At 45.5% G+C, this 21420-nt stretch overlaps 1 protein-coding gene across 1 annotated transcript in view; it reads right to left on the bottom strand.

The window, feature by feature from the left end:
* Window positions 1-1744: 1744 nt before the first annotated feature.
* LOC8027170 (lysosomal acid lipase/cholesteryl ester hydrolase) overlaps window positions 1745-21420 on the bottom strand; it is a 41784-nt gene continuing 22108 nt past the window's right edge. The window contains exons 2-9 of the mRNA XM_042293670.1: window positions 16734-16935; window positions 16081-16195; window positions 13933-14083; window positions 11498-11593; window positions 10720-10875; window positions 4208-4279; window positions 2072-2140; window positions 1745-1997 (exon numbers count right to left, since the gene is read on the bottom strand). Coding sequence (XP_042149604.1) covers window positions 1749-1997; window positions 2072-2140; window positions 4208-4279; window positions 10720-10875; window positions 11498-11593; window positions 13933-14083; window positions 16081-16195; window positions 16734-16935 — 1110 coding nt within the window. The 3' untranslated portion in view covers window positions 1745-1748. The remainder of the gene's footprint in view (window positions 1998-2071; window positions 2141-4207; window positions 4280-10719; window positions 10876-11497; window positions 11594-13932; window positions 14084-16080; window positions 16196-16733; window positions 16936-21420) is intronic.

Below are 21420 nucleotides of genomic sequence, written 5' to 3'. Positions count from 1 at the left end.
CAATATCATTGAAAACAGGATAAACCAGAGTATATATATACAAGTTTGTTGCATGCCTATGACTGCCAAAGAACTTTCTAAGAACACACTAGGGCACATCTACAGTCTCTCATATGTTGTGCATCAAGTGGTTCTCACCGCTGGTTTCTTGATATAGTATGTTTCTAAGACATGCTATCAAGTTTTAGCTTCAGCATTTGAAGAATCTGTCAAACGACCTGTTTTCAGTCTACGTACTACGCTTTTTGTAGTGTTTTGCAATCTGTATGTTGCTTGCCATAGGATGTTGTGACAGCTACATTGTGTAAAATTATGCGCTTTGGTGCTAGTGAACTGGAGCCTCGTAGCTTTTTTTCCAGCAGTGGCGAATTGTTTTATATACTCCCTTGTAAATGCAACAAAATTACCCCACATCGTGTATGCAAATCACCTGTCAACACTATTGTGACATTCGAGGACGAGACCAGTTACATATTTTGTGATTAAAAGAAGGAAACACAGTTTCATCGGTGGTGGCAACGCACAATCGTGCCTTGTACTGCTCAGGGCCCGTTCTCTAGCATCTGATCCTCAACTTCTGCAGAAAAAACACTGTATAGACAGACACGCTGTATACAAACAAGTCTGCGTTTGCTTACGCCAGGTGTGGGCACTGCACTCACGCAGAAACTAGATCCGCATGAACCTAGCATCTGGGCATGTTCCGATCCCCTGTTGAGCCTCTGCAGTGGAGCTGTTGTTGGCACGGAACGTGCCGACAACAGCTCTACTGCAGAGGCTCGACATCAGGGCCGCCTGTCTCGAGTTCCAATATTTATATCTAACATCCGACGGGTCGAAAAGATGACAGATTCTACACGACGCCACTGGCCTCTACGCACCATTTTCGTTCTCATCACACATACGAAGCCCCCGCCCTCACCAGCTTCTATCGGTTCCGCACCGTCAGCAGGGTACCCAACGACGCGATGCAAAGAGCAAGTTTGTCTGCTTCTTTTGAAGAAGTTCGAGTCAGTCAGACCCTTCAGTCAGAGCCAACCAGAGCTTGACGTCGGAACGACCCCAAGCTCTGGTTGGCTCTGACTGAGGGATAGTGGGTAGACCTCAAAGCAAGCTGTCTTGATGTCTACCCACTATCCTTCAATTAGAGCCAACCAGAGCTCGGCGTTCTGACGTCTCTGCAACTCCTGCAGAAGAAGCAGACGAACTTGTGCTTCGCACAGCAAGCATTTTGAATCATACATTCGCTGACACGCTTAGTTACGACGAGGAAATTGCGACAATCTGTGCATAGCACTTACCTTTGAGCCGCTCATGAGAACGAAAATGGTGGATTGCCCGACGTCACTCCGGAAGGAGGAGCAATAAGGAAGCCGAGTTGAATAAATACCACCTATAGAAGACAAGGCATGACATCATCAATGGTGGATTTCTTACCCCCACCAAAGAGCAAACTTAAGCTCGACGAGAATCGCCGAAAAGTGGTAAACGCATCCGTCTCGACGACGACGCGTGCTAAGGTCGCACTTTTTGCATGAGACGCTGCAGGACGCCCTGCAGCGTCTCATGCAAAACGCAAGCTAGCCGGCGCTTGTGGATACGTTGTGTTGACATTTGGGGAGGGGAGGGGGGGTGGGGCAGGGAAGACTTGGGACTTCTAAGTGGTGTCGCCTGAATTGACCGAAAACAGTAGATTGCCGTATTCTTGTCCCATCTACCGACTCTACGGTCAGCACAACAAGAACATATCAGGATGACCTGTACCGTCCCAAGAACTCAAGCAAGTCGGGGTAGAGGTACTTCGGGTTGACGAGCGCAATGGCGAAGTGGAGGTGCGTGTAGTACGGGTCGTCGATGTAGTGGTTCTTTTTGACGCGGGGCCCTAACTCTTTTATGAGTATCTTCACGTTTTCCGGGGGCACGAACTCGTCGCCCTTGCTCCAGAAGATGCCCACGTCCGTCTTGACGTTGGCCAGCTTGTAGAGCGGGGGTCTCCGCTGCGCGGTGGAAAGCGTCAACGGTCAATATTGCCCTGACGCGCAAGAGCGCGGTCTCTCGTCTCCTAGCTTACCTGGCCGTAATATTCTTGGTTGATTTCTTCGCCGTAGTCGAACTTCTGCGGCTTTTTTGACTTCACCAACTGGGAAAAAAAAAATATGCAGGGTGTTTCATTTTAGTTCAAACAAGTCTATTAAAAAAAAAGCCGTGAAAGATACACTGATGTGATCTGTGCATGCGAGTTCTACAACCAGGGGGGCTATGTTGCGCTTTTTGCACTCCCAGGAGACTAGGGAGAGGGAAGTGACGTCAACAACGCAGCAAATGCAGATTGGATGTTGATTTTGTTTTCTTCTGTCAACATCCAATCTGCATTTGCTCTAGTCGTTGACGTCACTTCCCTCTTCCAAGTCTCCTGGGGTGCTATGTTGCGCTTTTTGGACTCCCAGGAGACTAGGGAGAAGGAAGTGACGTTAACAACACAGCAAACGCAGATTGGATGTTGACAGAAGAAAACGAAATCAACACCCAATCTGCATTTGCTGTGTCGTTGACGTCACTTCCCTCTCCCTAGTCTTCTGGGAGTGCAAAAAGCGCAACATAGCACCCCTGGGAGTGCAAAAAGCGCAACATAGCACCCCAGGGAAAATAACTAGGGCCTAATCTTCGCGATAAGTCGAATCGTTAACTAAAATTTGCGAATTAATTGTATGGTCAGTGAAAATAAACATAAGATTCCAATTATAAACCAGATTGGCATCATCATAAACCACTAAATTAGTCAATTAGAAAAAAAATGACCGCATTTCTACGTGGTGAATGATGTTGCTTGGGGCAAAGCTCTGGTGGTGCTGATGATACTGATTTTGTTCATAGGTAGTGCTGGTGGTGCTGATTTTTTTTTTTTTTTTTTTTTTTTTTTTTTTTTATTGCTTATAGGTAGTGCTGAGTTCCGGGTAGCGTTTCAACTTCATTATTACTGCTTTATGGTCCGTGAAATGCAGAGCCAGTGGTACTTCTAGCGGATCAACTTGGATCCCCTAGAAGCCGTGGGAACGAATCTCCAACCCCTAAAGTCAACGGTCCATGTCAGAAAGAGAATCTGTAAAAAATTGGTTCGCTCTTTATGTTTATACAGCCTTGATGGAGATGCGCCTCAACAGGTAATCGGTCTCTTAGCTGTAGATGAGAAATTTAGCCAGTGCAGTACAATCGCTAGCCTGGGGTTTTTAACGTGCATCACGCAGTAGTGATCACACGAATGCGTGCCGATACGAAACTCATCCAGATCGAAAGGGGCGGGGGCGGCGGGGATCGAACCCAGGAGGTTCCCAGCGCAAGCTTTCGCTCCACGCTCCGAGCTGAGACACGTTGTGGTATGAAACGTGGTTATATACGCATTTGAGCATTTGACCGCAGCGCCCTCTCGTTTATAAACGTTGAGCCAATGCATGCAAAGTTTAACGGGATTATAGACGCTTTACACACGCGCCAAATTGCAGCCGCCTTTGCTGACTTTCTCTTGTCTTTCCCAGATGCCGAGCCACTAAAGCGGGCGTTGCCAAGCCTCCAGAAAGGCAACTGCTGTGGAGAAGGACATTATAGAAACTAAAATTGCAATAACCTGCTCCCCTATGGTGACGATGAAGTGAAGTAAATGTAATAAGTGGAAACAAGAACTGAACGTCGGTTATGGCGGCGCCCATGCACAGCTGCTGCAAAGCGTCTATATACGCATTTGACCGCAGCGCGGCTACATGCAACGTTTCATCCATGACATCCCCAGCTCTTGAGTTACTACCACATCTCGGAGCCCCCTACTCGTCTCGCAGTCGTGGCGGTGGACTAGAAATCCATTGGGGCTCCCCGCACAGGTTCGAATCCTTTCGACTGCGCAAACATTTTTTTTTTCTTTTTTTTTAAGGAGACAGATGGGATGGCAATCGATGTGAGCACGGACGCCGGACAAGGCTAGACCCTAATGAGCTTCGCCCCTAAAAAAAAGATTGAAGCGTGGGGGTGCGTTGAAGTTACGACTGGTGGAACAGGCGCAAGGCTGGCGTTGCGAACACGCGGGGAATAATTTTATCATTCGTAGTATGCCGGGCGCCAGTGGTTCTTAGTAACCTTTTTACATTTTCCTCGGGAAATTGCTGCCGGCAAAGATTGCGATGCGTAAAATGAACCCTTAATTATGAATTGGGATCACCTGGTCAAAGTGAATGATGTTCTTCATCGAGGTCCCAGCAGGAACGTGGCAGAGGTATAGTGGCGTCCGAGTCTGTGAGATTCGGAAAGACAAATCAAGGAACAAGTCAGTGGTCTGAACTGGACAATGGACACTGGCGGAGCAGTGTTTGTCTGTTGACTTTTGTGTGTGTGTTTGCGCGCGTGTGTGTGTGTATGTCTGTCTCTATATCCGCATATGTGTGTGAAAACCTACTATGCTAGATTTTTAATGCGAGCACGTATAGACGATTGCAAGCAAGGCGACTGGCCGCCACTACGTCAATGCTCGTGCGGACAAGCCTGTGCAATAGACCTGTTGCAAAACATACAGCGCCACGGCGGCAGGAGATTTTGGGAACCCTCGGTACAGATCACGTGTTTTCTCGTGGCGCCTCCGCGACTGCGAGCGAGTCGTGGCAGCCTGGCGGCAGCTAATGCCATCCGCCATCTGCCGGAACGTTGCGCGTCAAGCTGTGGCAACAAGGGATGCCGCGAACTTTTTTCGAATCGAAGTTTCGATGATCGAATCAAGCGGTTCGAAAGGTTCGAAAGATTTCGATTTTTCGAATTGTCTATATCGTAAAATTCGACGGAGGTCGAATTTTCGAACTTGTTAAGCTAAGAAGTTCGACGCTTTTCGAACCGTCGAACTTATTACGCTAAAAAATTCGATCTTTTTCGAACTTTCGAACTTATTGCGCTGCAAGGTTCGATGCTTGTCGAACTTTCGAACTTGACTGACCAAAAAATTTGATAAATTTCGAACTTTCGAACTTATTTATCAAGAAAATTCGAAAAGTTTCGAACTTTCGAATTCTGAAAAGTCAGAAGTTCGACGAACTTCGAACTTATAGGGTAAAAGTTCGACGTTCGTCGAACTTCGAAAGACCGACGGACGGTTTCATTTGATTTCAAGTAGTGGGGTACATTCGTAATTTTTTTTCTCGAACTTTTACACGCGGTGCTGCGTTCCTTACGAAAGACAATGTCATTTATTTCAATGTTCTGGCATGCTTAGGTTTAAAGAAATAAATCCCCGAAGGGGCGAGGAAGGACGACGGGTTTTTGACGATTATCGTTTGTGCCAGATTTGAAGCACGCTGCAGCCGGAGCTATTTATGGTAGATATGTTATACTTTTTTTTAAGAATGATCTATGTATAGCGTAGGCAAGTGCCGCCTTAAGATGTGATTATTGTTATTCAACGTGAGTTTCGAAGAAATGTCCAAACATGTATCTGCATGCAATTATGACCTAAACTTGATATTTATTTTCGTCTAAGTTGTTTGAGGTATCGCATTTAAATTAACACCACAGACAGTACAGTCTCCGGCGATATGAAAGACCCACTGGGAGCGCGTGGCTGAGGCGGTGGCTGGCGGGGGCGCTGCGAGCGCTCCGGGCAGTTCCGTTCTGCTTCGAGGGGAGGACGCTCACTCTTGGCTCAGCTAAAGCGCGCGCTTATCAGTTTGTGCTGAGCCCCGAGTGAGCGTCCTCCCCTCGAAGCAGAATGGAATTGCCCGGAGCGCTCGTAGCGCCCCCGCCAGCCACTGCCTCGGCCACGCGCTCCCAGTGGGTCTTTCATATCGCCGGAGACTGTACATATCATTGCCATCTGCAGAATACAAAATAATATATTTATTGTTTTTTCACGTTAAGGAATAAATTAACTCATGGCAGAAGACTTCTAGTAGTGTTCAAGTTCAGCACGTCATTAAAAGAAAACTTTTTTTTTTTTTTTCGCTTCACGTTCCTGGGACGTGTTTCTTTTAGCCTGTACACATTTTGGTAAAAGAAACTTGTTTCGAAGTTCTGAACCTCTGAATATGCAAGAATAGAACACTTCCGACGAATTCTTGATAGTTTTTTTTTTTCTCCTGAGCTTTATTCCCGCATTTATTCTTTTTTTTTTTTTTTTTCTTTTGTTACTATCGGCACAGGTGTTTAGGTTGAAAAGACAGCTTTGAACTTCCGAACCACTAAGCATGTGACGAGCAGTGCCTTCTGACAACGAGTTTCTAACAATGACCATCTACGCAACCTTTTATGCAGTGAAGAGCGACAGTAGCTATACATATGCATAAATAATTTCAGATTAAAATAAGCTCGACCACGCCCTCTTTCCCCGTATTGTTTTCTTTAACAGTCCGAAATACCTGCAAGGGGGAAAAAGAGGCTGAAGCCCCCCCCCCCCCCCCCCCCCCCCCCCCGCTACCCTCTTTCCCCCCGTTTTTCCTCTTCCGACGCCACTTGTATGGTAGAACGCTCCTCGACCTCGAGTTCTGTCGGCTTTTGTGCTTTTTGCGAGGCGATTCCTCCGTCCCAGAAAATAAACCTCCAGTACAATTATAAACTTCACCGGATCGGATTACTACCAGCGTGCAAGGGGTGGCGAGCTAGTTTGCCAGGTCGCTTCAAGGTTTCTCTGAGCCTCAACCTCCTGCTCGCCCCTGGCCGTTTCGAACTGGATGAGTCTCGTAAAACAGTGTTCGTGCAATCACTACTGCGTGATAAAGACCCCCCCCCCCCCGGGGGGCTGGCGGTCACAATTCTGCACTGGCAAATATTCTAGCACGTCCGGGACACTCGTCGTCTCATTTAATTGCCTTACCAACTTCGCAGAATCTAGATATCACACCCTAACTTTTCTAAACTTGATTTTGTGAAAACAAGTGAGTCGTGAAAACGTTATTTAAAACTGAAACTGTAGAAAAACTTGAAAATCGGACTTCAAACTTTGAAAACTTGGATTAAAAAAAATTCAAAATCTTCAAAGTTTTTTTTTTTTTTGAATTTAGCGTTAAAAGAGAATCGAAACTTTCGAACTTTTCGAACTTTATGCCAAAAGAAATTCGAAATCTTCGATTTGTTCGAACTTCATGTCTATAAAAATTCGAAGCGTTCGAAGTTTTCGAATTTTTTTTACAAAGAATTTCGAAATCTTCGAATTTATCGAACCTGAAGTAAAAAAATATTCGAAATATTCGAATTCGAAATTTTAGAAACCGTGAAAGCTTCGAAATTTTCGAATTCGAAACTCCGCTGTGGACAAAAGTTGCGAATTTTTCGAAATCGAACCTCGGTCGGTACGAAAATATCGAAATTTTTCGAAATCGAACCTCAGTTCGCTTCGCAAATATCGAAACCTTTCGAAATCGAACCTAGGGTGGTTCGCGACATCCCTAGTGGCAACGTCGTTGCTGTGGCAGCGTAAACTCGTTGCGACAGGTGAAGCTATCCACTTACTGAATACGTAATGCGTCGTAACTTATGCCTTCACGTCTTGCAGTGTCACCGAATCCATTTATTTTGCACCGCAACCGTGGCAGGGTTCGACTATGTTCAACAAAGCAATAGTGTACCAGACGGCGGCACCGGTACAAAGGCGAGAGATAAGAAAGGGGCAGCCTCGCAAGCTAGCCAACGTAAAAAGCTCGAGGTACACCTAAGCACTTCTTATGAGTTGTGAATGCGAAAGCATGCAAGCCGCTCGTCCGCTCCCTTTTTCGTCTGCTACATACTGTTCGTCGCTGGTCAGCGCACGTGCTCCACCAGGCACGCTTACCTTGGACACTCCGTGTTAACGGCGCGCTGATGGACATGCAGCGCCATGGGGGGAACGGTCGTGGAAACTGACGAGCGCAGCAGCCAATGGGAGCCCCGTCGATGCGCGCCAGCCAATGGAACCTTTGGGATCGGGGAAACTAGGTGCCGTTTTCGCGCTTCATACTGCTGACGTCAGCTCCCTCCATGGGACAGTTAAAGGGACACTGACACCCCCCAAAATTTTGTTTTCCTTTTTTGTCACGTGATTCATTATGGTGTCGGAATGCGACCCAATTAATATTTTGCTACAGAGCCAAGTACTTTTTAAAAAAGCCAAAAAACGCAACTGCTCGAAACCGAAACTCCCGCACCCCATGGAGAAGAGAGGATAGATTGAGTGGCGGAAGTCACATGGCTACACCCAAACGTGCGGATTTTTTTTTTTTTTTTTCACCCGTGCGATTCCTTTGCAGTTATGTTTGTTCCGCTCACTGTTCTGTACTTCAAGATGAGTTGTTTTGTACATTTAAGTGTTGGCAATTAGTAGTGAGTGCCCGTGGTGAATTTCCGTGATCGGCTCCGGAAAGAATACTCCCAAGATGTTGCGTGAAGAGCTGCCTCACATACCTATGTCCTGCGTCTGAAAGTGGCATCGTGCGGCAGAGCACACAAGTTTCAGAAATATCGACGGATCGGGATCAATGGCTGGCTGCAATTCCTGTAGAACAGTTACGCGAAGCTCGGAAAGCGGACGCTACCCGATTTATATGCTCCTTGCATTTTTGTGGAAACTGACTACATCGAGTTCACAGGTGTCAAAAATGGAATCCCATACCATTTAGAACAGCGACGTATCGTCCACAACAATTGTTGGTTTTTCAGTGATAATTGTAAAAACTTCCGACTGTATGTCGGAAGTTTGCTGCCGATTTCCTTTCAATACATGCGCTCCTGGCTTGAAGTCGGGCAGCACCACGGATAGGCCACATTCGCACCTCGTAAAGAAACCGTACGCGTGCGTATTCAACTCGAAGTACGCACTTCGTGCTTGATGTTTGAGCGAGCGATGTCTTCAGCCCCGAGAAGGGACGACGACTCGGCGACGTCTTCGTGCAATCGGCTTGCTGGTCGGGCGTGTCATACGGGATGAATATCAGTTCTTTTGATCGGTCCAAAATTTCTGTTTTCAAGGAAGACAGAATTTGCCGGTACCGTGAACGTAAGTTCTGAAGTAAAGGTCCAACGTCCGTCGTCCGCTGCGCAATTGCTCGAAACCAAAACCGAAACCCCCGCACCGCACGGAGAGGGGGGAGGAGAGAGGGAGTGGCGGAAGTCACGTGGTTACACCACATCGTGCGAGATACATATATATATATATATATATATATATCTTTCTCAGATCACGGCGTATCGCAAGATTGAAATCCCTCAAGAGAGGAGGAGGCAAGAAGGGGAGGAGGAGGCGCATTCCCTCCTCTCTGAACCCTCCCCTCCTCCTACTCAAGAGTGGGAAATTTACCGAAAATTTCCCGCTAAATGGCAGGGAGGAGAAGAGGAGGGTACTCAGAGGAGGGTATGCCCCTCCTCCTCCTCCGTACCCTTCCTTCCTCCTCAAGAGCTGCGCTCTAATTCAGCATTACAGGGAATTGTAAACGTCTTTATTTTTCATTTGTTTGTTTATTGTTTTTAATACTACTGCGTACTCATCTGAGTCCAAGCAGGAGTGAACAACATAAACGACGCCGAGAAAAACGTTGGGAACAGCAATACAAGGCATAAAAATAATACACCACCTAGCAAGGATTATGTTTATCAGTAACAAAAGATTTTCGCAAGGGCGAACTTCTCAAATTTGTAATTAATGTTTCTACATTTTAACAATCAACAATCTTTGACAACTGATTCCATGCAATCATTGTCTTGGCGGAAAAACACGAAAGTTTTAATGCATCAGATGCGTGAAACAACGCTAATCATTTTTCCGTTGTTAAAACCAATATCTGCTCACGACACTGGAGTGATGTAAACAGTGTGATCTATTCGAGTCAAACCATGATATATCGTGTACAAAAAGTTGAACCTCTTTTCTAAGTGCATATCTTCAAGCGTTTCAAGATCTAGTTAATTAATCATATAGTCACGCCGTGCGTTCTTCTGTGCCGACTGCAAATAAACCTAGCTGCAATTATCTGTACTTTTTCGAGCTTAGATATGTTAGTCATGGTGTAAGGAGTACTCCAGGCATAGTCTAATCAAGATTTTGTAAGCTGCAAGCGTCACTTGCATTGGGGCTCTTGAAAGCTTACTTTGGATTTCCCAAAGAGCCCTAAGAGCACTAGACGATGTGGTTATTCTAATTTTAAGTGTTGAGTGATGGTTACTCCTAGGTATTTATCTGCAGATAGTTAAAAAAACTTGTTTCTTATTGCAAACTTGTTTCTTATTGCAGACTTGTAGAACAGAGCACTTGTTAATGTTCAAACCCATTTCCCACACCAGATTTAAAAGAAAAAAAGATTAAAATAATTTCGGGATTGAAAACGGTTAGATGTCCTAAAGGCTAAAACCGACCCCTGGCGCACTCCTGGCGTGATTGGTAGCGTGTCTCAGGGGCGGCTATCAATTTGGACATACTGAACGCTGAACATACTGAACATACATACTGAACACTGAACATACTGAATATTGAAATCTAATGAAATCAATCAGCTTACGGTTAATTCCAATCTTGTAAACATGTTTTAAAGAAGTTTGCTGCTTTTGGACTTTCTAAATGAAAGAACGTTGGCATGGGCAAACTAAACAAGATTCGGTATAACAGCGCGCAGCAATAAAATTTTAAAATAATTGATTACGCGTGTGGACGCAAAACACCGAAAGGCCAAACGGCTCAAACAACCAAGAAAAAAAAAAGGGGGGAAAAAAGTATTAACAGCGAGCACTCACCTCGTTAATGTACCTGCTTCCATAGTTCGTAAGGGTGTCCCCGATCAACGAACAGACGATTCTACTTGTAATGAGCGAGCAAAATCTTCGGGCGATGGGCATGAAGGGAGAACCCTGGGCCAACACTTCGTACTGTCCCGCCGCATTGACGGCGCGCTGATCGGGAGAGAACAGACACTCCACAATGACGTCGGTGCACAGAGCAGGTCAGCCATAGTCACTGTCAATATATGAGAAGCGCAGGGTGCGGCCCATGAAGAGTCACACTGTTCCCACATCCTACGAAAGACATTCGGCGTTCCTATATTGTCTGTCATGTCGCAATCCCATTGGCCGCGGAGCTACAATGAGATGCAGCCATACAGACAAAAGGACTGCTCTGGCAGAATCACATTTCAGAACGGAACGCCTGTCAGGTTCCTGTATACGTGTAAAGGCGGATTGGAGTGAACCTATATACAGCTTTCTAACGCTTATCACGCAAGCAAAAAAAAAAACTGGCGAGTCGCTGAGGTGTGGACGCATGCGCGACGTCTGACATATCGCAGGACAGAGCGCACGCTCCGAGGGCGTTCCACAGCCCATTGTAAAAATGTCTGAAGCACTGCACAATGGTGGAGCGAGCGACATCACAGAATGTGAGATTTGAAAGTGTGATTATTAGAGTTTTGGTGGGGTTCCAACATTGGTGACGTTTTTTGTGTCCGCCATTGTGCAGGGAATCCACAGCCTCCACCAGAGGGCACACTTTCGAAAGGGGCCTATACAGACTACGTACCAGGAACGATTCCGCGAATGGTGCAGCGAGTTCCAGCGGCGGCACGATCATGTGGGCCAGTTTGTTGAATGGCGCCAGCCCCGCAAACGCCTTCACCTGAATGAAATACCCGAGAACGAAGGGTATATATCGCATGATCAATCGCCACACGCGGATTTTCCGAAACCGCAAACCTCTCCTCTAGTACTTTTTAAAAAAGAGCGTGTGGCCGGTGTCATTTTGAGTGTTCGTGCGCAGGCGCGTGCTCTGCTCGCTTTCCGAAGTGACGAACACGCACGTGTTGGGTTGTGAAGATGGCATGCGCTGGACTGTGATTTTGTAGACATTGGAAAGGTCTATACTCAGGCGACAGTACACTTGAACGTGCTTTACAACAGATGTGTGATGATGCGGCAGGATGCACTCAGTGCGGAGTCTGTGTCAGCGTATGCAATCAGCACCAGGTCTAGAATACAAGGCCTGCGCGTGACGTCATCATTTGTGGAACTCCGATGCTCCCCAAGCTCCTCCCTCTTTCGAATTTAGCCGAACGAACTTTGGAGAGGAGGTTGCCTCCTCTCCAGCGTTCGCTCTGCTAAAGTGCAAAGAGGTGGGAGGGGCTTCCCCTGAACTTTTAACCAGTCACCGACGATGGGTGGTATGGATATCAACAGTCGTAGGCCATGGCACAAACATCAGACCACGAGCTAGACGCTTGGTCGGGCTGCAAAGGCGCGCCTCAACACCGAACGGTGCAACTTTTACGAGCATTTCTATTTTTATGGTACGAGCTCTAGCTGTTTGATTCCCACGGAGTCTTGATTCTGTGTATAATTTATAATTAAGAGTGCATAAGAAATAATTACTCCTGGAAATAAATAGTACCGCAGTACCTTATATATTTGTTGTGCGCCGATGTGCCGATCTCATTTCGTTACTCAAGATACTTTATTTCAATTTTGGGAGTAATTTGGTATCTTGCAAAAACATTTAATCGAGAGTATTGTTTACTCTATCTAAACTAGATTTCTCGGTATCGTGTACTCATTATCTCAAATAGATTTTTTTTTAATCTTTCAATAAAATTGTCGTGAGAATATTTTACGGGAATAGGAATCGGCACACCGGCCCAACGCAAAGTTGAGCCAGTTGCATAACTTGAAGCGGAAATGGCAGAACACCGAACAGGAAACTAGCCAGGACCAGAGATGCAAACTCAAAATGCAGAAAAATATAGAAGGAAATTAGAAGAAAACACACACAAAAAAGCTGTTTTTTGTTTGTTTCTTTCTGTCTCATTCTACTGCTGCAAGAACTGTGATAGCCCGAACCAGGCCCGACCCTTTCATGAGGAACAGAGATTGCAACAAAGAAGGAAGCCAGCTGAGATCAGAATGAGCTCTAGTACAAAACGGTGCATCCAAGTCGTGCATTATAAAACCACCAGAAAATGTATGTCTTTTTGCTCGTTTGTCTTAAAAAATTAATCTTGTAACATGAAGCGGTGACGCTACTTCTTGTACTGGAGCTGCATAGAAGAACACTTTTTTTTCTTCTCTAAATGGATGCAAATAAAGCGCTCTGACTGTTGTCACAGAAGTCTATGCAAAGTATGCAATCCGCAATTTCTAAACGCATAATGCGTCAAAAAAGCGGCAGCATTTTTTTTTTTTTTTTTTTTTTTTTTTTTTTTTTGTTATTGCTTATGCCGTCGCTAAAAGTTTTTCGCCAAATTTTGCGAGGAAATTAGACAGATCTCACCATTCAGTTTGACTACGCCACCGCTGCCGCAATGCATCGGGGGAACTTTAGTCTCCTTGCGCATGCGTCAACCTCGCTGGAGCTCTGCGCATGTAGAGCACAAGACGGCACAAGCCCCCGCATGCACGGCTGTCCGCCTCTTGTAAACTAAAGTTATGGCGGCGTCACGCATGCGCCAAACGCTTAGTGAGATCGGTCTATTGGTGACTAGGTAACGTGACATCAATTTTTCTGCTAAATTTAGCGGAGTAACTTTTTTATGTCCGGGTTTCTTCAGTCAGGGCTAGCGGCGCACAGTCGCAGTTGCGAATAGCTTAGCGGAGAGAGGAGAGCGATTCACGGAAACTCCCTAATTTTCTCGCCAAACTTAGCGGGGAAACTGAATTGGTGCATAGGTCACATGACGTCAATTTTTCCGCCAAATTTAGAGGGGAAACTGAATTGGTGAATAGATCACGTGACGTAATTTCTTCCGCTAAATTTAGCGGGGAAGCTGCATTCGTGTGTAGGGCCCGTGATGTTAGGTCACGTGCCATCAAATTTCCCGTTAATTTTAGCGGAGAAACTGAATTGATGCATACGTCACGGGACGTCAATTTTCCGCTATATTTAGCGGGGAAACTAAATTCGCTTATGCTCACGCCGTCGCAAATCCGAAAAATCGGATGCTAAAAAAGTGTTAAAAAAGTCTGTGCCTTGTCGTTGTACTCTGGCTTCTCGGACATCATCGTGAAGAACATGAGGGTGCCCTGAGACAAGCCGACGTAGAGAAGACTCTTCCTGTTCGTCACGTTCAGGATGTAGTCGATCTGAGCCGGGGCATCGTACTTGGCGTGCTCGTGAAACCTGCAAGATGAAAGTGTAGTAGAACAAAACAAAACAAAAATTATGCATCGCTAAGGTTCTTAGCGAAGCATCAACTGCCACTCTGAGATATTCCAAGAGATTCCTTTCAAGTTCTTCCTGCGAGCTTGGACTGTGTTCACATTTTGAATAGGAGGCGTTCAGGAGAGGTTTGGAGAACTGAAGCGTATTCGAGACGTGCGCGACCAAAAGCGTCGCTGTGGTCGGTCTTCCACGATTGGTCAAACGCTCACTACAAAGTTTTGAGTAAGATTAATTCTATACTTTCATTAAGTAAAGGGTATGCTGCAGGCTGCCAACTTTGACGGTATTAGTTTCAGGACGCGATTATTATACGATTCCACCGCGTTGCTGTTGTTGTTGTTGTTGTTTTTACACACACCGCCGAAATTGTGGTTGGCAATCGATAATCCTGGTCGTGACGCCACCAATAGGCACCATAAGAGGGAGCCACCAAAATAGGGTTTACTGGGTGTACTAGAAGGGGAGGTGTGAAAAGCGCGGCCCTTTTCTGTGGTGCCTCCGCTGGTTGATGCCACTAAGGGTAAATTTGGCGCTGTACCTTGCGGCGCCGTATGCAGTTGAGTTGCTCCGTGGTAGGATATTCTATAACACCTTATCTCTTCTAGAACCTTTCTAGAACACCCGATCAGTGGCTCCTGGAGCTGTCAGGGTTACGGTCGCATCAGTCTTACTCGGCTTTCTTGTAATAATATGCCATAACTTCCACAAAAAAAAAAAAAAAAAAAAAGCCACGCTGGTGTTTTGTGCTGGGGTGCGATGGAGGAGATACAAGTCGTGTGGGTATGAGCTGTCCCTTTTTCGTGCACCGAGAAACCCCGACGCTTTTCAGAAGTGGGCCCGCGGCTGACAAGCCTCTCCATGAAACCCCCGCCGTAAATGCGAAAGGCATTTTGACGACGGGTGGATCTGTGCACTGCCTCGCGCTAGTGAAGTAGAAACCGCTACAATTGCTTAAATAAAGAAAAAGTACCACGTTGATAGCAGTCACGAAAAATAATACTCCAAGTGTTACGCAGGCCGATGTAACAAAGCTGCAAAACACACAAGCAGTCGCCGCGCTTTCTCTCGCTGCGTTTCCGCCCCTGCAGCGCCCCTCTCCAAGGCGCCACCATGCGGTATCCGCACGCACCGAGACCAATCCTCGGCCTTCGCTTTACACACCACCCTTTGTAGAGACGAAAACATCTTGAATAGGGAGTATTCAATGGCGGCCATAGCTGAGTTCGCGGCTGCTGAGTGCGCGCCGTCGGCGAGCTTCTACAGTTCTTTTGTAACGTGCATTCCACACCATCAAGGGTGCCGTTCTTGGCAGCCTATAAATGTAAGCTCGTTCTGAGCATGCGCAATGAACAGCACACTCAAATATGGCGTCCAGTGAATACCCCTATAGAGAGACGTTCTCCTTCTCTTGGTGTCACCTTTCGTATTCCTCAGTCGCGGGTTGCTTCGAAATGTTCAATATACAACAGCTCACTTGCGCCTTTACGTTCTGTAACCCTTGTCAGTGGCCTAGCCAGGAATTTTTTTCGGAGAAGGGAGGGGGGGTTGAGATGGCTGCCCGGAATATCCATGACTTGGAATGCGGATGGGTGGAGGGTGGAGGTAAAAATGCATGTTTATATTACAGGGTCGGCTGGATGTGTCCTCATCGGCACGAATTGTGGGGAAAACAACTTATCGTCCACCATAAAGAGCAGTTTTGTTGGTGAAAAGGGAATCTGGTGAACGCTCGCTGTCAACAACTCAACCGCAAAGCACAGAGCTATATGGCTGCCTTTGAATACTTTTTATAGAATGCTCCTGGTAGGCTCCATTTTCAGAGTTTGTGCGTGTGTCGCGTGTTTTGCTCGCCTTCGGAGGCCACCAACACGTGATCTGTGGAGATCGCACGCTGGACTGTAGATTTGTAACCGTGGTGCGACCCAGGTTTGCGAGTGGAAAATTGACCGACTCACGAGAAGTTCCAGAACCGTCTCGATTTGGGGCTGTATCTCTTGTGACGTTTGCCGTACGTATTTCCTCGCGTGTTGCCCAGCCAGACGTCGTACTTGTTGTCGGCCAGGACGTATCCTGAAATCATCAATCGGGACTTCAGTTCACCGCGTTCCTTTCAGTCGAAGATTGCAGACCTAAGGTCGATCAGAACGCGACAACCTTAGACGTTGCTTCAATAAACATCAGCACTCGCGTACGCAAATCACTTTTCCACCCAACCCAACATTGCTGCTCGCGAACGATAGCGGTGAACACCGAAACCTAGACTTCTACTAATAATACGCAAGACAATGTGACGTCTATATACCGCTTTCATGAAAGGTGACTAGTGATGACAACAGTGCGCCACGATCACGTCACAGCCGCCTAAAATTATACTTTAAACTAAGATTAGTCCCTTTTATCACCACGTAAGGACTGCCCAAGCCAAACATAAAGCTAGTATGAAAACTTAAGGATCCTGCGAAAACGAATGAGAGACATAAGACAATACCGACGACGCGTCCCGAAGAATCTAGGGCTTTTAGACAAATTAGTTAAATGTCGGTTGATACCATGGCTCTTGCAGAAGGTCATTTGCATTTAGAAAGGAGTGACTCTAATGTGCCATTACCCAGTGATTGCTTGGGGAAGTCGAGGACAAAAGAGGCCGAGTCGGCGAGTAGTCCGGTCATGACGAAGATGGGTTCTCTCTTGCAGGGTTCCGGACAGGGTGCTCGACCCCGTGGGATGCGGTGCATCTCGATGATATAGCCATCCCTGGTTACCACGTCATGCCGTTCGAACGGGTACCCTTCTCCCTTGATGAGACCGCTCTGCAAAGATTCAAAGACCCAATTAGACCGTTGTCAAAAATGTGCGTTTGCTTAGGACTGAGTTCTTGCGATCTCTTACGACGAGAGAAAACACTGGCATGCTGGCGCCATCTGTGAGGTGGCCCTGGAATTAGATTTCATTAGAGCGAAGAGTCGGCGGTATCTGCGGGATCAAATACACGTTACTACCTTTGAGAAACCATCGTTTATAACATTGTCAAAAGCTTTTCAAGCCAAGAACGAAAGATGGACGCTCGAAAAATATAGCAAATATACGGAAACTGCAAGTGTTCCACGGCTACTTGAAAGATGGGCTGCTTCGGCATTCGGCATGAAATCGGTTCGGGTCGTACGGGAAACGAGTGCTGCATCAGAAATCGGCGCGAACTCGGATACAATATAACGTTTCGTGCCGCTACATTTAGCGAAAAAATTGACGTCATGTTACCTCAACATCAAGTCAGTTTCTTCGCTAAATTTAGCGGGGAAAACGATGTTACATAACTTCGTGTCACGTCATCCATGAACAAATTCAGTTTCTCCGCTAGATTTCGCGGGAATATTGACGTCACGTGACCTCAACACCAACTCAATTTCCCGCTAAATTTAGCGGGGTGGTTACGCCGACGGCGACGCCGCTCAACGCGGAAACGGGCGTCTAAGAGCTGCGCTCTAAAAAAACAAAAGTCAACAATGCACTCAGATTCGTTAGCAATTTTACGGTAGATTATACGGTCGTCGGAGAATAAACTAATGGACGAGGATACACCCATTGGTAGGCTATTAATACGAATAAGAAGTAAAAGGGGCCCTAAAACGGACTGTTGGGGAACACCAGAAGTAGCAGGGCTGAGATGAGAATTAGCTCCATTGGTAGTAACAAACTGCGAATGATCAGTTAGGAAACATTGAACCCATGACAAAACACTCGGGTCAATCTTAAGTGTAGGCCTACTGAGTTTAAAAAATAATAGTTTGTCGGAAACTTTGTCAAGCGCATTGCAAATGTTGAGGAAGATGCAGGCAACGCGGGATGCATGATCAAGAAGGGAAAGTAGGTCATCGGTGAAAGTTGTTGAGCTTCGCAGGACAGTGAATTGCGAAAACCATGTTGTGAAGTTAAAAAGAAAGAACTGGAACCTAAAAAATTAACGAGATTAGAGTAAATGATGTGCTCCAAAACTTTACAAGGCGCGTGCTGGTTAAATAAATGGATCGATAGTCAAGGTTCATCCCGTAGAGTCCGAGGAGCGGGATCGAAATCTTTAAGAGGAAAGGTGCAAGTCTCATTATGAGGAACCCAAAAACCGAGGTAAATGAAAAAAATCGAGGCTCACGCAAAACTTTTTACAGGTGGTATTTTTTTACCTTATCATAAAAGACCTTTTTATTTTTATTTTTGCTTGCGAGTTGTTTTCAGTCAAATAAATGCCACAAGTACCTACAATGACTTTTTTTTTTCGTTTGACGTCGGTTCATATACACAAAATCGGTTCATATACTTTTTTTTTTTTTTTGATTCCTCGGTTTAAGTAACATCATGTTCTTAAAATTTTGAATTCTATTGCCACCGCTAGCGTCACAATTATCCGGATGTTTCAGCTTTCTACGACGCATGGCTTATATAAAAACCAAAAAAACGGTTTGTTAGTTTTTATTTTACTCTGTACTTCCCTGCAGCGCAAAGGCGTCATGTGGCGAAGTCGCCATGCCATGCCTCCGCAAAGCGCGGAAATTTCTTCGGTTTTGTGGCGCCGCGGGGTGCGCGTAGGAGCACTCGGCAAATACGACGAAAACCATGTAAGACCATAATTGTCAGTCAGGGAAAGGAAACACCGAATGAAGTGCTCCTTTTGGCAAGGCAACCTCGAAGCACGCGATCGTGTGGGGTGACGCGTGAATCAACCGGAGATTGCTCGAGAACCAATTTCTGCCTCCATCTGTGGACAACGCCGAATCTGATACATTTGCTGAGCAATCAACGCGTTAATTAAACACCACATGAAATGAATACGCTGCTTCTGTAATACCACTGTTCAAAATTCGAGCGAATGAGTTAACGGGCGAACTACTAATATAATGTCTAGCATGCGAAAACAAGACAAAAAGAAAAGTTGAATAACGAAGTGGAAAATAAAAATCAAGGTCACTTAATTCGCGATATAAATCAGACCAGTTTTATTATGATGACAAATCAAAACATTCCGAAAAAAATCCCGAAAATATTTTTAATTTACCAATTAGCAATTATTTAATTATTTTTTTACGTGCATTTGTTTATATTTAAATAAAAATTATCAAGAAATATATTACGCTGAACACGGGCACAAAGCGGTACTCTTCTGGGAGATCGGAGTACTGTGCTTGACTGTCTACTTTGCACTTCGTTCCTCAGTTACTCAAAGCAAATCAAAATTCGCACCAGAAACCAAATGTAGCTTTTTAAATAACAAAAAAATTCGAGCTATTTTTGTTCTAATATAGCGGGTTTACATCAGTAAGAATGTTGTTAATTAAACTATAGATTAGACTTACTTTAATTATTTCTTTAGCATTATTATCAGTCATCGGTCGGATTGGTCAATGAATCAGCCGTGTGTGAAAATACATCTTGTGATAAAGAATCGCTATTTTAGAGCTACGGTGACATAAATCAAATTAATCTTATATAAAAGATATAAATAAAAAAAATTGCATATAAAGTTATTTTATTCCGCAAGTTTTCGTCTCCATTAAATTACCGCCCGATATCACTGACTCGCATTTCCAGCAAAATCATGGAGCATATCATCTGCAAGCACCTTATTGACATCCTGGACTCGTGCGAATTCTTCACCAACGCTCAGCATGTCTTCCGCAAACATCTTTCATGCGAGACCCAACTTCTTTTTTTACTAACGATCTTTTTTAAAAATCTTGACTCTCGCTTTTTTACTTACTTTGTTTTTCTTGACTTCGCTAAACTATTTCACAAAGTCCCACATAACCGTTTATTGTTTGAATTCTTTTCACTAAATATATAACCCCAACTTTGAAAATGGATTGAATCCTCCCTTAGCCATCGCTCTCGATTCGTTTTAGCTAACACCACTGCTTCCTCCTTAGCTCCCGTTTCTTCCGGCGTTCCGCAGGGAACGGCCCTTTGCTTTATCTAACATATATTAACGACTTCCCTCTTCAACTCTCGTCGTCCATTCGCCTTTTTGCTGATAATTGTGTTATTTACCGGCTAATAAAAGCTCCAAACAACCATCTCGTTCGTCAGAATAATATGAACAAAATTACTGACTGGTGCCGTACCTGGCAAATGTCTTTGAATGTTAACAAGTGCATGCATCTACCCTCTGCACGCTCATCTTCTCTGCCCATACCTACACTAGCACGTAACGAGATTTTGCTTCCGACACGCATTGTAAGTATCTAGGTCTGCATTTAGCCCCTAACATATCCTGGAATATGCTCATATTGATAAAACAATTTCGTCGGCGAATCAATCACTTGGTCGTATCCGTCGTAATTTTAAATCTGTTCCTTCTCACCTAAACGACTTCTTTATATCACTCTTGTTCGTCCTAAACTAGTAGAATACGCTTCATCTATATGGCACCCTCACCAGTCTGACCTGACTCATGCAATCGAAGCGATTCAAAAACGTGTTGCACGCTTTATTCTCTCCGACTTCTCCCGTTTTTCAAGTGTTACTGCAATGAAATCACAACTAACCCTTCCCGACCATTCCTCGCGTCGTAAATATTCCCGGCTTTGCCTTCTTCACTAAAGTTTATTATTCTTCCCCTTTAAGAGTCCCTTCTTAGTCCTCCCAGTTATATATAAGCAAGACTCAACCACTCACGCAAGATTGCTCGACCCAAGACCAAATCTACAGCCCACCAGCATTCACTTCTATCCGAAACTATTGTGTACTGGAATGGCCTTCCCGATAACATCGTCACCATCACAGATAACATCAAATTTCGCTTCGCACTAATCACCCACTCCCCACTGTAATGATTCTCGGGGCCCTGAGGTTATTTTGTAGACAAACAAATAAATAAATAAATAAATAAATAAAACCATGATTTTTTTTTCAACCATGTCGATCACCAAGTATTGTTCGCGTCAGTTCCTTTGCTAGAACTATGGTGCCTGGAACGCGTCTCCGACTGGTGTGTTTACCGCGGCCAAAAAAAGTGGTACCTCGATTTCCGCCTGATGACGTCATAGAAGTGTCATGCTGTCGCCGGTTGCGATCCTGGCGGCGTCCTAACGGTTGTGGTGTATATGGCAGACGCCTGTTCTGCTGCAGGTCGCTCTCCACTGTGACAGTCCACGGAAGCTACAGCAGCTGGAAGTTGGGACGCCTGGGACGCCGTGACGACAGCGACACTCGCGTTCGCTCGCGCTTTTCGCCAGCATCTCTACGACCAATCGCCAGGATCGCGACAGTCAACAGCATGACACTCCGGCTTCTGTGACGTCATTTGT

Source organism: Ixodes scapularis, unplaced genomic scaffold, assembly GCF_016920785.2.
Source record: "Ixodes scapularis isolate PalLabHiFi unplaced genomic scaffold, ASM1692078v2 PGA_scaffold4__175_contigs__length_147842914, whole genome shotgun sequence".
In the NCBI taxonomy this organism is placed as follows: domain Eukaryota; kingdom Metazoa; phylum Arthropoda; class Arachnida; order Ixodida; family Ixodidae; genus Ixodes; species Ixodes scapularis.
This window is presented reverse-complemented; position numbering and strand designations above follow the sequence as displayed.